We start from the raw sequence: 17507 nt of genomic DNA, 5'->3' as shown, positions 1-17507 counted from the left end.
CACACACACACACACACACCCTTGGCCTAACAATTAGAAACTCACAGCTTACTATTAAACAAAAATGTTTATTAGGTACTGATCTTCAGCATGAGTGAGCTACATAATATTAAGTTCCAGTCTGTTAGTATGCCATGAAAAAACTTTTGACGCTTCTTTGAAGCATCAGTCTGACATAGTATGTATGTGATATGGGATTGACATAAATTCTGCTTCAACAAGAATTCCTTTCAGAGCAGCTGCAACAGGCAAGGAAAGGGATCAGCTGATGGCCAAATACATGAAATCTATTATATCTACTATCTGTACTAGAACACCATGGGCACAGAAAGTTGGGAGATCCAAATTGAAGTCACCTGGGCAAATGTTAAGTAGTTTAGGAACTAATTAGGATCATGTTTAGGTTTTTTCCCCCTTCTCTTTCACATGGAAACACTTCATTGGCTTGCCGTGAATTCAGTAGTCAATGAGGGAACTTATTTGTAAGTGGATGATTCTCCAAAGAAGAATTTCTTTAGGAATTTCTACTCTGTTTGAAATGAAATACATCAGCTTGAGTGTAGTGACTTGTTATACTGCAGTCTGAAAAACTGCTGTAGAATAATCTGGATTCCACAATAATGTAGAAATAGATTAGCATCCTTATTAGCACCTTAATACTTGTTGTATTTTGTCTGGGAAATGTGAAAAAGGGTGTGCTGAGGCTACCTACTTGTAGACTCAAAAGGGTTGTTATTATCATTGAGAAAAGTTCAGTTCAATTATAAAACAAAATACTTCACTACTATGCTCTTTATTCTTAGAAATCACAAGTTTTACTAAATATATTCCAATATTGTTAGACAAAGAAATACATTTTAAACAGATAATGTAATTAATATAATAACCCCTTTAAAATAGTCACCTAGAACAAGGTGATCACAATTGACATAAATTTGGGGTCTAGCCTTCAGTTAATAAGGCAATAATATTTTAAGTATCAACCGTGGCAGTTCTTCCAGTGAAAAGGATATCTGACTTTTTAATAAATTTTTTCAGGTAAATAAGGGTAGAAAAGTGATGAATACATGGGGTAATATACCTATGCTAAATTTGGTGAAGCCCCCCCCCCCCCGCCCCCTGCTCAGTTTCTAAAGTGGTTCTAAAGAATTTTGTGCTCTTAATTTTTATTCATTTATTTATTTATTTAAAATAGGCCGGGATGAGGAGCAGAGATAGACCACTGCCCTGCTGTGATGTCTGGGTGAGATTCCCAGCACTGCGTGTGGTCCCCAAGTACTGCTAGGAGTGGCCTGAACAATAAGAACTTTCTGAGCAGTGATAGCACAGATTGTAAAAATCTTTATTTGGAACACAGAAATTTTCAGAAAAAATCTAATGATATTAAATTTAGATAAGACATTTTACCCAGCTTCACTTACGTTTCAATACTCTTCTTTTCAGATGTGGCTAAAGCCCTGTAAGAAGGTAGATATACCAGAACGACAAAGTTATGTTGCTCCATTATACAAGACAAGTGAGCGAAGAGGAACATTATCCACCACTGGACATTCTACAAATTTTGTAATTGCCATGACTCTTCCCTCAGACCAACCCCCAGAGCACTGGATTGGTCGGGGTGTAGCGCTGTTATGCCAACTGAATTCATAATTAGAAGATATATACCATTTCCCTGTTCTAGATAGCTGAGCAGGAAAAAGACTTCTAAAAACAACTTCTTTTGTGTAGTAATTTTCACTAAAATTATAAATTAACTGATGTGAAAATGCAGTGTGTTTTGAAAATTACCCATACTTTAAGTGTTAAAAATGTTCTAAAATACAGACTAAAGAAAACACAACTAATATATTTGCTCTTTTTGAAGAACTTTATTTTGGGAGAGTTCCATAAGTATTAGGAACGTACATAAAATGACACACCACTGTTGACAATGAAAAAAACAGCATTTGATCATTTCCAGCTTTATAAATTTTTAAAAAATGATTCAGTTACAACAAAAAGTTTAGATATTTTAGCAAGTATCACCTTGCAGGACCATAATCACATTTAAGCCACTGACTTACTGTTAATGGAAAAAATTCACACTGCATCTAGTTACTATAGTATTTCTAAGCATAATCACAGCTGATTGAATGCAATGTGATATACACCAAAATTCATATGGATGTCACACAGTGACAGCATTGTACAAGTAACATTAATGACCTCCAACAAACACATGTTAAATTAGACTGGTCAAGTTAAATGGAATGTTGGAGCCAAACAGAAATGTAGTGGAATTCAGATTGTCTATTAAGACTTGAAACTATACATTAGAATGATGTGAAAACTAAATACTGGTGGAACCCTAACAAAATACTAGCAGCAACTGTTATAGTCTCTTAGATGGTTGAATCTAGGAAATAAAGACCATTTTTGAAAATATAAAATCTTATATATTTCAGCATGACCTATTGCTTTAAATCAGGCATTTAAGACTGGGAATATACTCCAGCTGTTGCTTTTCATAAAAGTTTTAAAATTAAACAGATTAAACAGATTGAATGCTGGAATGAAGAAACTTCCTTGGGTATAAAAACCCCAAAATGTAACTATAAATATATCTTGGTTCAGAAAGCAAGCTATCTGAATCACTTGAAGTTGGCAGTATGAAATAAAATAACAGCACCTTTTAGCTAGGTTGCTTGAAGGGCCAAGCAATGAGATGAGGACTGTCCTAATTCAGTGACCAATGTCATAAATAATCTAGGTATAAAATTCTTTTGGAGAGAGCCCCAAAGCCAAAAATGTTTCAAAATTCAGGCATAAATTAGGGGGAAAAAACCACATTGGCATGAATGCATGTGCTGTTCTCCAACAACAGTTTGGTTTGAGGGTGGAAGAGATGGTTGTTGTTGTTTAAAGTTCATGGAGCTAGAGAAAAGAAATTAGGGAAAGGAAGATGACTCAATGAATGGAGTATAAATGGAATGGAAAAAGTTTGGCTCTTAAATATCTGAAGAGTAAGATTTTTAAAGCAGCTACACTGGTTGCCAAGCAGATTAAAACAAGGCTGCCTGCACAGAGTTCAAAACCACAATTTACCTGGCATAAATGAAAACCATGTGGCACAAGATGTAAACAGAAAGCTACATGCATATGACTAGTACTACAAATTATTAGGTCAAAATTCAGGATAAACATGGCTTGCACTTCTCACAAATCATTCACAATTATGGTAAGAGAACCGAGCATCTAAAAAAGACTAATCCCTACCAGGCACCAACAGCGTATCTTGGCACAAAATGATCAAGTGATTTCAGCTGTGTTCTTTAAATACGTCTTCACTTGGTACCATGATAGCCACATATCAGTGGAGATTATCCTTGTAGTCACCTGTACTGATACTCATAGACAAACCGTGGACATGGTGAACTTGAAATTCTCTGCATTACCTCTTTACTGCCAGCCACAGTATGTGCTCGTGGTTCCAATGCTACACTGGTAAAGCAATGCGTACATTTAGAACTTGAATTTCCCAAATAACTAGTTAGTACTGTTAAAGTAGGAAAACTGTTAAACCATATCTGGGTTCTTCATTGCGCTGATATTTCATAGAGGGTTACAATTTTAACAAAAATATTTTACCACATGCGTCAGTCCCCTAAGCCCACCAAAACACCCAAAACAAAAACAAAATTAAAGTCTGAAATAAAAACAAAAACCCAAACACCAAGTATAATATTAATACAAAGAACCATTATGAATCTTTCATTAAATTGAAGCTCACACAAACATACAATCACAAATTTCAGTAGTTTAGGCTGCAAGTTTAAACACTATGCAAATATATACAAAAATAGTAACTCTAGATTCAAGAATAAGGGCTTTTCCCAATGCTAAATTCATACTCTATGCAGCCTGACCTTTCCTCCTCTAGCTTCTAGCGTCTACTTTATGCAGTTCCAAAGCGGTGTCAAATTGATCCCTATTACCATTCGTATGTACACAGCTGAATTAAAGGACCCTACAATTCATTTTTCGGCACAAAGAAAAATCTGCCCAAAGTCCATTTAAAATATTTTTAAAGTTTAAGTGATTTTTGGTTCCATTTCTATTTCTGCATAGCCACAGAAGTTTCTATCAATAAAGAGACTACTTTAGTGTTTTATATGATTATTTTTTACAAAGTCTTAATCAAACCTACATCACCATTGGTTCATGAAGTCCCATTTTCTCCTTCCTTAATCACAAGCTTTGTTTTTAAAAGCTCCCTTCATGCAGGGAAAACAGTACTGAGCACCAGTCTTTAGTGGTTAGGCTCAAATCTATGGAACTTGTAAGTAGTGCAAGCCACTGACTTTTCTTTGAGCAATGTGCATACAGTACAAAGAAGAGCTGCAAAGCTGCATGGTAACATCCTTATAATCAACTGTGGTTACTAGGAATGTTAAAACTGGAGGTCAAATACAATTTTGTCTTCAAAGAGAGCAATCACCAGCATGATGGCAAATCCAAAGAGCAACCCTAAATTCTGAAGAATGAACTGCCCCACTGGACAGAAGCCATGCTCTTCATTGTCACCATCACCATGCAGCATTTCTGGGAGCTGGAAAAAAAATATATTTACAAGCAATTTTTGTGTAATATTCTGCTTAAAATATTTTTAATGTTTTCCCATCTAATGATTAAAGCATAATTACAAGTAAAGTCATTCTTTTATCAAACATAAAGCTATCTATATCACATTTTAAACACGGAGAAAGACAATTTAAACTCTGGTTATCTAGAAGTCAATACTAAATCTCTTTTCTCTTGGGGCTGGAGTGATAGGAGAGCAGGTAGGGTATTTGTCTTGCTTACAGCCAACCCGGATTCGATTCCCAGCATCCCATATGGTCCCCCGGGCACTGCCAGGAGTAATTCCTGAGTAGAAAGCTAGAAGTAACCCCTGTGTATCACAAAAAAAGCCAATAAATAAATCTCTTCTCATTCTCCCTCCCCCAATTCACAATATATGCGTGTTATTTCGTGAAAGTTACTGTCCACTGACTTCACCAATTCTGGTATTCATTGCCAATGGAAGTTTCAAAAAGAATGCCACAATCTACCTATTCACCATTGTATGTTAAGCTCATTGAAAAATATTCCTTTTGCAGATATCTTATTCATACAACAGTCTAATTTCATCATTCCCTTTCCATTTGAAGTGGTTATTTCCAACTGCATATTAAAACAATGATAGTTACAGACAACTCCAAATTGGCATCTCTATGCTCATAAGTTATTATTTTATTCAAATCTAAGTACAGAAAATATTTTATGAAAGCCAGTTCTCAAACGATGACCTGTGCACACACCACCTGCACAGGGCATTCTACTATTTGGGGGTGTTGGTGGTAAGGGAGTCCGGGAGCCATACCTAGCCAAAATCAGCCACCTGGTTTAGCGGTTCAATGTGAGGCCCTGATGGTGCAGTGCTGCTCAGGTCGTGCGGTGTTGGGGACACTGGGTCCATGCCAGCAATGACCAGGGCTACGCATAGTGATGCTCAGGGGACCATGTGATGCTGGTTAGTTGCATATGAAGCATGTTCCTTATCCCCTGTGTACTACTCTCCAGTCTGCACTGTACTCCTAACAGTGATGAAATTTTAAATTTTGAGAATTTCTACTATCTTTGATGATACTTTTATATCAAAATTTAATAGTCCAATTTCTTAAGTATATAGTATTATAGTTGAGCATAATCTATAGTTCAAACTATAAAACCTAAGCCTTTAACCAAGTAAATAAAACAATTTCAAAGATATAAGCATAACCTCTTTCCATCCAAACCTAATCAAAATTGTGGAAGTAATGCTACTTAATTTTTACTTTTTTAAAAACAATTTAAGCATGCAATATACATATAAATAAAGATAACATTGGTAAATTACTGTTAGATGATAAAACTGTGAGTTACTCTCAAAAGATAAAGCTAAACTTTTCTTCGAATGATATCTTGGTGCTTTGGGGATTAAGGAGGAGGAATGGAGTGTTAAGCATATATTGCCTGCCTAGGAGGAAACTCTTATTCATTATTAAATGAGTACAATTACAGTGCTACAGTACGTTTAATGATCTCCTGAGGATTGTATTTAAGAACTACTTCATGCTGGTCATCAATTCTGCCAAAACGTCTATGGCAGTTATGTACAATGGCTAATAGAGTCTGGAGTTAAGCAGGCTGAAACCACTAAAAACAAACTTAGTAATTGTGATGGAGACTATATAATGTAGCTCACAAGGCCTAAATCTTTCCTCTCTGACACTACAAAAAGTGTGCAAATGCCTGACTCAAAACTGAAAAGAGGAACATCTTACCTACTAAGAAAACCATTTTATTACATCTTTCCTCCCCTTGCTATTTCCTTTTGTTGTTTTGTTTTGTTGGTGGGCAACAGGGATCAAAATCCAGGATGGTCACCTGCAAGGCAAGTGCCTTACCCACAGTGCTATCTCCCTGGCTCTTGCTCCCTTGTTTTTATTTGTTTAAGCCACACCAGGCAATGCACAGGGGTTACTCCTGGCTCATGCACTCAGGAATTATTCCTGGCTGTGCTCGGGGGACCATATAGGATGCTGGAAATTGAACCTGGGTCGGCCATGTGCAAGGCAAACAACCTACCCATTGTGCTATCGCTCCAGCCCCTCTTGTTCCCTTGTTTTATAAAATACTTTAAAGTTAGTTCTTTACAATATACAGTCCTAGGAGTAAATTCAGTGAATAAGAAAGTATCGCTTTTTTTCATGTGCCCTTTCTCCCCTTGCTTCTAATAAACTCTGCTTTTGCTACCTTCCCTTATGACTTAGCACATATTTCTACTTCAGAAAAAGAAAAAAATTCTATACAGCCTCTCTTATGTTCCACAAACACACCTCTCTATCCTAACACCGGTCAAAGAACTACAGTCAGTGACTCCTTTTCTTCTTCATTAACTACAAATTCCTCAGGACTCTTTCTTTTTACATCTTTGTTCCTTAATAAGAATTGGATTATTCATGGTCAAGTACTCACTGTGACCCTCAGATTCATCACTAAACAAAATGTGACAAGTGCTTTCCTTTCCCAGTCAGACACACAACACATTTAAAAAAAAAAAAAAAGAGCAGTATTTTAACAGGTCAAGATACACATGCAGAGAACAAAAAAAGGAAAAGCAGAGGGACAGAGGATGTGAAAGTCTTGGTGTAGAAATAGAAACTTTAGAATGCCTCAGAAGGGACAAGCCGGGAGAATGCCTGTCAATGAAATATTCCCCTGAAGTGATCAGCAGGAGCAGGATGCTGAGGCAGTATTTCTCCTGAGGGAGGAGTAGGGATGGACGAGGTAAGAGAAGGATCAAGGTAAGAGAAGGATCAAGGATAAAATGCTTAGAGACAATGAAAAATCTGGACAGCACAAGAACACCTTCACACTTCTTGAGATTTAAAAAACAAAACAAAACAAAAAAAGTGACACAATCTTAAAAAGACCACTTCACTTTAGGGGCTGGAGGGACAATACAGGGGTTAAGGCTCTTGCTTTGCATCCTGCTGACTTTTGGAATGAATCCCAAGCACCAACATATGGTCCCCTGGGCACTGCCAAGGGTCACTTCTGAGCACAGAGCCAGGAATAGCCCCTATGCACTGTCAGGTGTGCCCCCACAAATTTAAATATGTAATTTTTAAAAAACAATCACTCGAACTGTGGTACTGAGAGTGTGGTGGTGGGGTGAGTAGCACAGGCAAGCAGAGAGACTATTCAAAAAGAGAAAGAACTGATGATGTTTAAATGAGTGTGTGGGGGAAGGGGGTGTGTAAGGAAGGATTATGATATGGAGCCCTCAAGACTTCCTGAAAAACCAGGAGGGAGAGGGACAGTAGACAACGGAGTCAAGCATGGCACTCAGGGTTTCAATCCCAGAGACTAGAAGAGTGGAATTCGCAGTTATAAGTGGGAGTGTTGCACAGGCTGTGGTGGTGCAAGAGTCAGGCTGGCAAATGTCGAGTTGGATTCTGGACATGCAGTGACATTTAGATACACTGGACATGTAGTACCATTTAGACATTCAGGTGAGCAGATGCCATTGCGAGGAGGGTGTAGGTTAAAAATATAAACTTCGGAATTATTAGCCAATAAATGTTTACAATCATGAGACTAGCTACATCTACATCCCATAAGATGGGCCAAAATGCTTGGGAAGCCCGAAAACTCTGAAATCAAGTGACAAGATAATCTGAGCACTGCCAGTGTGGCTCTCCATGCCTCCCTACTCCCAATCCCCCCCCAAAAGAAAAGAAATCAAGTTAACCAGAGAGCATTTCCTAGAATGTTCGGCTTCCAGACGCTGTCTTGAGGACAACTGAAATGAAGACTGGCATCTCAGAGACGAGCAGGTTAGTAAAGTGGATGACAGAGCAGCCAGGGAGAGAAAAAGAGACTAGTTACAAAAGAAATTAATTCAAAAAGGGTGGTTTGCTCTAAGAGGTAGAGACACTGCATCTTTCTAGAAGGAAGATTTTACTTTGACACAAATGATCAAGCAACAGAGGAAAAAAATCCTGCAGAAAAGAAGAATTTAAGGGCTTAAAGAAGAGGGGGTAAATTCTAGGGAATGGTTTGAACAAGCTTGCCTAAGCTAGAGTGGAAACGTTTCTGCACAGCAATAAGAAAGAAGGTAAAATGTAAGAAGAGGCAAGTGGACGTGACAGGACTTGTGGGAGAAGGTGCTGATGGCTTCAGCGCTCCCAGGAAACAGCATATTTACTGAGCATGAGAGAGGAAATGACATAGGAGGTCGAGCAGACAAGAAAAAAAAGGCTATTTCTAGAACAGTAATTCTCACTTTTAATTCTGCTGGTATCTAAACATTTTATAATAAATTCCCTATTCAAATTTTAAGTTATCTTATTTTAAATCTGATAAGATGCTGCTTGGAAGAAAAGTAAACCTAGTATCTAGCTGAAAGCAAAAAATAACTGAGATGCTGGCTTTGTAAATGTAGTCCAGAACCATTCAGAGCAAAATTACAAAATTATGTAAATAAATCACAAAATTTATTGTGATTGAAGTAAAATCACAATAAAACTAATTGTTAAAGTTTAAATGCATTAACCTTAAATGAAAGAAACAAGAGCAATTTCTTAAAAACTACAAATCACTTTCTACAGAAGACTGACGCACCTAATGAAATATCAATAATTTTGTTTGCTATAAAGCAAGCTGGGAAAATTATTTTATAATCAACAAAATAAACAACTTCTACCGTGATACTATAAAATCATAATAACTTTGTTATTAAATATCTCCAAATACTACTCTGAAATCCTTTGAATCGGAGAATGATTTGGTCAAATATTTTCAGTCTCTTGACTGGTTTGCAAAAAAAGGAATTCTTCTGCTTGTGTATTCCCTTAATAGATTATTTAGAATAACATGTCTTTTAAAAAAGGATTGTATTTTTTTTTAAATGGTTTCAAACTGCACATAAAAAAAAATTTGGCCCGTTTCTGGAAATAGCACTCTATTTTAAAGATTTACCAACAAAATTAAAAAGTCTCTTACCATATCCACCAAGGCTACGTAGAGAAACATGCCTGCGGTGATGGCGAAGATCCAGAGAGTGATGTTGTTGGCATACTGACCAACTGCCGTGCCTATGAGCATGCCGATGTAAGCCATCATGGCAGAGAGGAGGTTGTAGACAATTGCCTGCTTCACGGTCATCCCTGCTTTAAGAAGTACTGCAAAATCACCTAGAGTTAAGACATAAGGAGAGGGTTTTGTAAGTTGAAAGAAACCAATGTCAAGTTTAAAACGATATATGAAGATATACCTTTAAAAACTTTTATTTCGAAATTTGATTTTTTTTTAACTTAGTAAACTAAAGTTTAATAGAAGCAGAAATGGGTGACTCTCAAAGGCATGGTGCTGAAAGATTAGATAGGAATTCATCTATGTAACAACAAAGCTCCAGTGATGGAGAGATGGCCAGAGGGCAAGCATAAGGACGAGTGTGACTATGCAGGGAATGTCTCAGTGTGCTGATGAGATGTTCGCTATCTTGATGCCGGTGGTGATGGTGATACAAATCTATGTACACACTAAAAATCTGAAGGACTAAACCAAAAAAAAAAAAAAATCAAGGTTAATTATAATATATCTAACAATGTAACTGTTAATTGTAATGTATGTGACAATATAGTTGAGCTTCCTGGCTCTATGCCCAGAATTGACCCCAGGTAGTACCCAGGGGAATATATATGGTGCTAGGGATTCAATGGAGGCAAGTCCTATACTGTCTCTCTGGCCCTGAAACACAAACTTTTCTAAGAAAGGGGAAAAAAAAAAACTCCCTCCAAATGTGGTTTTTCCTCCTTTTGTTGGCAAAAGGATTTAATATTGCTTAAACAGACTACTAGATGGGCAAAATGCTACCAGAAATAACAGACTTGAAGCTATTGTCAAAAGAAACAGCTTTACTAATAGTAAACCTTTGTCCTAATTGCTGAGTGTACGACTATCTAATCAATTACTGAACACTGTATGTGCAAGGTACTACTCAGAACAGTGAGACTTGTTTCTTTTTCTGAAGAAGGGTTCTTACAAGACTGTAAAAACACACTCTTCTTGGTTAGCTGATTGGTATAATGTCCTAATCTGTAAGAGAAGGCAATCAGTGAGCAGAAGTCAATCACAAAGAGATCAGTGTAAGACACTATTTCTCCCTATTTCAACAAACTGTTACAAATTGTGCACTGCAATGTTATTTGGCAATTTAACTAAAGAGATTTTTACCAATGGATCTAAACTTTGAGCCTCCAGATTACATCTAATACTTTTGCTACTTGTATCTTTTCACTTATGGTCATAAGTAATTCTCTGCAAGAAACATATTAGACATTTATGTCTAATACAGCAGCTTTTCTCTCCTTTCTCAGGCCTGCTGTTCTCAGCTTCCTCGAAAGAGAGATCCCTTGCCGATTTCCTAACATCTTTTTAATAATTCAACAACTAAGCCAAATGGATAGTCATTTAGCAAGCAGCTGAAAAATTTTTTTAAAAATCCCTATAAGTCATTTTATGGGTTTTTTAAAAGGAGCATTATCTGGCTAGAGAGAAAAAATACAGGGGCGATTGGCACTTTCCTTGCATGTAGCTGACCCTAGTTCAACCCCCTGACACCACATTTGGTCCTTCAAACATCACCAGGAGTGATCTCAGAACACAGAACAAGGAATAAGTGCTAATAAGCACTGCTGGGTGTGGTAGCCTCAAAAATAAAATTAAAGGAGAGTTACTTAATACTCCTTAAAGAAAAATATCAGTACAAACTGTATCCACTTTGATAAGTTCTCTGAGATAAACTGGGTGGCAAGATGGTTTCCTTCATCTTTAAATAACGAAACAATGGAACTAAACAAGCAAGTTTCAAGATTAAGCAGTTTTAATTTAACTCAAAGTTAACAGAAACAAAGTAAGAGAACTGGTCCTCGGTAGGAAGCTTGCCACTGGGGTAGGAATAGTGGAGTGGGGATTAAGTTAGGGAAGGAACACTAGGACAATGGTGGAGGGGAAACTGCCTGCTATCGAGGAAGACTGGGTGGGGCTGCGGGGCAAAGGGTGAGGGAAGTGGGCACTGGTGAAGGGATTGGTGCTGGAATATTGTTCCCCTGAAACTTCATAATGAGTACTTTGTAACTGTAAGTTACAGTGATCCAATTTCATTTTCTAAGCAGTTTTAACTTTATGGGGGGGGCGGGGGGCGGTGTACTGTGGAAGCCACACCCAGTGGTACTCAGAGCTAACTTCTGGCCTTCTGGCCTGTGCTCAGGGATCACTCCTGGCAGTGTGCAAGGAAAAATATATGGTGCCAGAATTGAACTGAGGTTGGCTGCATGCAATGCAAGTGCCTGAGCCAATGTACTATTTCTCCAGTGCCTACTATCTGTTTTTCGTTCAAAAATAACAGGTTGGAATTATCTTGTGTTAAAATTCTCCTAGGTGGGCCAGAGCGATAGCACAGCGGGTAGGGCATTTGCCTGGCACGTGGCCGACCCGGGTTCGATCCCCGGCATACCATATGGTCCCCAAGCACTGCCAAGAGTAATTCCTGATTGCAGAGCCAGGAGTGACCCCTGAGCATTGCTGGGTGTGACCCAAAAGGCAAAAAAAAAAAAAAAAAATCTCCTACGTATCTTCATTTTTTTTTCTCTACTTCCTTTCTTAATAAAAACTTTTTAAAATATTTTAAAAATAGAAAAATAGGAGCTGGAGCGATAGCACAGCGGGTAGGGCATCTGCCTTGCACACAGAAGACCTGGGTTCGATTCCCAGCATCCCATATGGTCCCCTAAGCACTGCCAGGAGAGACTCCTGAGTGCAAAGCCAGGAGAGTAACCCTTGAGCATTGCCTGGTGTGACCCAAAAAGCAAAAAAAAAAAAAAAAAAAAAAACCCACTGTTGGGCTTTATACTGCACTAGCAAACCTATTCATCTCTTGCAAAGTCAATATTCTTTTCTGCAAACAAGAGTTACCATTACCACAAAGAATGAGATATACCTACCAAAACCATTCATGTTATACAGTGCTTATACTTGTGCTAGTATCTGCTAACATCAACTGATACTTTTTAAAAAGGACATATTTTAAGATGCTTTACTTTTGCCTTTAAAATATACAAATATGAATGCAAAAATCTATACAGTGAGTACGCAATATTTTATAGATCCTGATATTCCTACCTTTAAAACACATGAATACAAATGTAAAACTCTACACAGTAAGTGTTAGATTTTTCCTGGACAATTTAGCAAATTTCAGAAATTTTATTTTGAATTCCTATTTACCCCAACAAAGAGGGAAAGAAAAACTGAACAACAATATTATAGCCTCTCTGAGCTAAGTCTTAATAATATGACTATATTTACTTATCAAAATGTTATTTCCTTGAAGATGAAATATAATATCCAGGAAGAGAAACTGGATTACTCTGTGCCTCTGGATTATCCTAATTTCTCCTTCAAACAGAGGTTTTTAAAAAACAAGCCATTTTTTACAAATGCCCAAAAGCAACAAGAACTGAACTATTTTCAGTAGGCAGCTTATAGCACAGAGAGGGAAACGGGAGGGGAAATAGCCAATGGTGGAGGGTCCCATACAAGACTGCATCACCACTATTAGCATCGTAAACCACAGTGCTTAAAATAAAGTTCTTTAAGAATAAACTGAATAAGAAAGTTATTTTTTTTTAAAAATTATTAATGATCCCTAGGAAAAAAAATAAAAGTTATTTTTTAAATGCTTACATTTGATTCAAGTGATGTATTTAAAATACTCCTTACTTTGGGGGGTGGTCTTATAATAAAACCTGGACAGATTATAACAGAGCACTATCTTAATTTATTTAAAGTTTAGCCACATAGGTTTGGCAATAAGAAGGCAATTGTAGTAATTATCAAATTCATCCAAGTCACATGCCAGAGCACACATGAAACAAGTATTTTCGATTTCCTCAAAGGGTTTCCATTATGTCACTTTGCTGAGCCCTTTCATCCTGGGGTTTAAATGTACATGCAAGGCTGGATACACAAGTGGTAGAGCATGTGAGTTCATGTCCAGCATGTGCGTTTACCCTGGCAATGCATATTCCCTACACAGTACTGCAGGGTGTAACATTAATGGCCCCCAAGCACCAAACAGATTCGCAATGCTGGCTATAGCATCGCTGGAGGTAGGCCCTCTTCTCTCCATGCCCACACACAGGTGGGTGCACCTCCTACAAATAAAGTGTCTGTTTGAGGGGCCGGAGTTGGGACAATGGGTCTTACAAGGAGCTGACCTGGTTTCAATACTCATACACATATGACTCCCCAGCTCTGCCAGGAGTGTACCCCAGTTTCTTTTCTTTTGGGGGCGAAATGTTGAGGGTGACAGATTACACCAGACAGGCTCAGAGATCATTCCTGGAGGTGCTTCGGGGACCATCTGAGCAAGGGTCAAGATGCAAGGTGAGCACCTGACTCCTGTGCTCAGGCTGTAGTCCCGGGATCCAAATGCCTTAACAACCAGCCAGCTCACTCTCTTGAAAATCAAAATTGACCTTTTCTCATTTACTAAGATTACGTTAGAAATGTTGAGAACTTCCAAGTCTGAAAAATTTGTCCTAGTTCTTTGCAAAATATAAAGTAAAAATCAAAGTGAATTAACAGCAAGTTTTGTTATGTAAGGTAAGAATATTTCTTTTTAAAGTTGTGGTATACAGATTCTTTTTAAATAGAAGGAATTTGTTTATGAAATAGAATTATAGTGGGTTACCAGCAAACTCTGATGTTTAAATTAAGAAATGGTATTTTTAGAAAGCTGTATTATGCAACTTATGCTCCAGAGTAGACATAATTATTTTATTGAATAAAAAACGAACCACAAAAAATAACATTTTATCAATCTTCAGAAGGACGTATTTATATTTTAACAAAATACATCTTACAACATATGACAGCATCATTCATTATTTTGGAGAGTGTGCACACCCAGCAATGCTCAGGGGTTACTCTTAGCTCTTCACTCAGGAATTACTCCTGGTGGTGCTTGAGGGCCATATGGGATGCCAGGGATCAAACCTGGGTTGGACCATGTTCAAGGCAAGCATTCTATTGGCTAGACCATCTCTCCAGCCCCAATCACCATCCGTATTTATGCTTTAATACCTCTAAAATATGGATGCAGATATAATCGAAGATGTCTCAGTTGAAATATAGTGAAAATTTTAAGGCTGTTACCTAGTTCATGTGGCAGTTCATGACAGAAGACAGCTATGGAAGTACTGATTCCTCCTGTTAATCCAGCGCTGAATGCTGCTCCTAAGGCAGGGGGAAAAAAATCAAGAATCACTGATGAGTCTGTTTTTCCTTTTTTATCAGTAAAGATATGTACAGTCACTTCTACCTACCTAAACTAATTTCACAATACATGAATGACTCACTTAAACATCACATATTTTGTATGTATGTAATAAGAAACAATAGGTATCTAGCAACTGAAAAATTTACTCGATAAAAAAACATTCAATAATAGCATGGGCAGCTAACAGTTTTCATTATTTAAGTCTCTCAGTAACAGTTTGATACGCAACATAAATCACATATGTACATCTTTATGATTGCTGCCGTCCTTGCTCTCTTACAGCTCTTATATCATTTATAGATATTTAAACGCTAGTTTCTTTATCCCAACTTTTCTAAGGCTTGTGTTCAGTTTTATTTTTTGATGGTCTTGAGAACTAAGATCAGAATGTATAAATGCATTTGATGAACTAGTAAATTCTTTATTCTTCAACTTTGACAGCCACTGAGAATTCAAAATTATGGTTCCTCCTTTCTCAGTTATCACTATTCCTGACTATAGATATCAAAAGATAGGCCCTCCCGTTGATCTTCGATTTGCTCGAGCGGGCCCAGTAACGTCTCCATTGGAGACTTTGTTGTTACTGTGTCTGGCATATCGAATACTCTCGGTAGCTTGCCGGGCTCTCCGAGAGGGGTGGAGGAATCGAACTCGGGTCGGCCATGTTGGCCGCTTGTAGGTACTATATAAAATAATAAAAAAAATTTAAAGGAATACATAATGATCACATTTAATAGTTTCAAACTCACACTAACAGTTTATAATGACAAGACGCTAAAGAAAAATTTTACTGTGGTATAATGGATTTCAAAAATCTACCTTTTCAAAATTAAAAATACATATTTTAAAAGCAAGACTGAACCTAATTCTCACTTAGAGACATTATCCGTACTTGAAAATACTAAGGTAGCTGTTTAAATGCGATGACCATGCCTCAAAACTAAGAAATCAAGCTTCTGAAAAATTACATTAGACACTTCTTTGCATGTTCAAAACCACCACTGAATCATATCTTTATTCCTTCAAATGAAACATTAATATAATCTTCAGGAAAAAAAAAGCAGAGCAATATAATTTGTTAAACTCAAGATTTCAACCTTGCATATATGTTACAGTTCAGAAGACTAGTACTGAAACAGTAGAAGGAAAACAAAAGAACAGTAAATTACATATCCGGTTTCAGGCCGACTCACCAATGGCTAACCCATCACTGAAGTTGTGGATGCCATCCCCCATGATTACCATCCAAGCTATGTTGGCTATTCCTGTCTCTTTCAGATCTGACCCAGAATGACAGGGACCATGAGAATGATGAGAATGTTTGTGGTGCCACTGATGATTATGTTTCCTCATCACAGTTTTACTCTCCTCATGGTGGTTATGTGAGGCAGCATGGAGATCATGCTCATGAATGGCATGTAATCCATCACTATGAGAATGGTCCATAATTTTCTCCTCTTCCACACAAAGGTAATTTTTAGGAGGCGATTCTTGTTGGGCTTCTAGATCTGTCAATTCAGTTTCATTCAGTCTATCTTCAGAAATAACTGAGTCATCAGTTCCTTTATTTAAAATAGAAAAGGATAGGTCTTATCAACAAGAGTGCATATCTGCTAATTTAAAGCAGAATAGCAGCATAATAAACATTTCTTAAGTAAATCATTTTAAGCATCATACATATTAACCATTTTTAAATAATTTAAAAAAATTAATCTACCATATTACCAAGAAATTCCACTCCTGGGTATCTATCCAAAGAACACAAAGACATTTATTAAAAAAGATAAGCACAACTATGTTCACTGCATTTCTATTTACAATAGGCAAGATCTGGCAACAACCCAATTGCCCCAGGACAGAAGAGTGGATAAAGAAGAGGTGTTAAATATATAACAGAAGGCTGCTCAGATAAAGATGGAATTGTTTTTTAAGTAGCATGAACAGAAGCTGGAGCAGGTCATGCTAAGCAAAACAAGTTTGAAGAAGAAAGACAAATAGAAGATAATCTCACTCATGTGTGTGAGAAATAAAACAAGGGAAAAAAAGAAATAAGAGAAAGTCAAAAGGTAACAAGTCCTTGAATTATGCTGCTGAACAGAACCCAAGTGGGTGAAGGAAAGAAAAGCAAAAAGACTGTAGTAGAGGTACACAGGTTCTTGAATGATGCAATGTGGTAACATACATTCAGAAGAGCCATGTAGGAACTACACTCTGAAAATGAACACAGTCTTGCAAACCAAAGTTACTTCAATTTAAAAACTCCTCATAAATATAAAAGAATGATGTACATACACACACAAAGTAGAATTTGTTCAAAAGATGACCCTGATGAGGTAAACAGAAAGGAACTTAAATAGAAGCAGTCAAATTGAGTCAAAAAAACTGGAAAAGATGTTGTCAAACTTAGAAGTCCATCATGGACAAGAAAATTAAAGAGGACATACTATAGCATTTACAGGATAACACAATAAGCTCATGAATTTACAGGGACAGAAGGAACCATAAATTCACTCACTCTAATTTTTAAAGAAAACATAAGCAAAATTTAAATAGCTTGCATTTCCTCCATACTCAACCACTCTTGAGAGGATCACTC

At 37.2% G+C, this 17507-nt stretch overlaps 2 protein-coding genes across 5 annotated transcripts in view; one reads left to right on the top strand and one right to left on the bottom strand.

Moving 5' to 3' along the window:
* Positions 1–1782, top strand: part of DNAH7 (dynein axonemal heavy chain 7) — a 277547-nt gene extending 275765 nt beyond the window's left edge. Inside the window, exon 64 of the mRNA XM_056111947.1 lies at positions 1444–1782. Coding sequence (XP_055967922.1) covers positions 1444–1650 — 207 coding nt within the window. The 3' untranslated portion in view covers positions 1651–1782. The remainder of the gene's footprint in view (positions 1–1443) is intronic.
* Positions 1783–1848: 66 nt separating this feature from the next.
* The window catches only part of SLC39A10 (solute carrier family 39 member 10), a 162094-nt gene continuing 146435 nt past the window's right edge, over positions 1849–17507 (bottom strand). For all 4 annotated transcript variants that reach the window (XM_056111948.1, XM_056111952.1, XM_056111951.1 and 1 more), the window contains exons 7-10: positions 16105–16473; positions 14788–14868; positions 9571–9761; positions 1849–4588 (exon numbers count right to left, since the gene is read on the bottom strand). In XM_056111948.1, the coding sequence (XP_055967923.1) occupies positions 4430–4588; positions 9571–9761; positions 14788–14868; positions 16105–16473 (800 nt within the window). In that variant the 3' untranslated portion in view covers positions 1849–4429. The remainder of the gene's footprint in view (positions 4589–9570; positions 9762–14787; positions 14869–16104; positions 16474–17507) is intronic.

This window comes from Sorex fumeus, unplaced genomic scaffold, assembly GCF_029834395.1.
Source record: "Sorex fumeus unplaced genomic scaffold, SorFum_2.1 ptg000014l, whole genome shotgun sequence".
In the NCBI taxonomy this organism is placed as follows: Eukaryota; Metazoa; Chordata; class Mammalia; order Eulipotyphla; family Soricidae; genus Sorex; species Sorex fumeus.
This window is presented reverse-complemented; position numbering and strand designations above follow the sequence as displayed.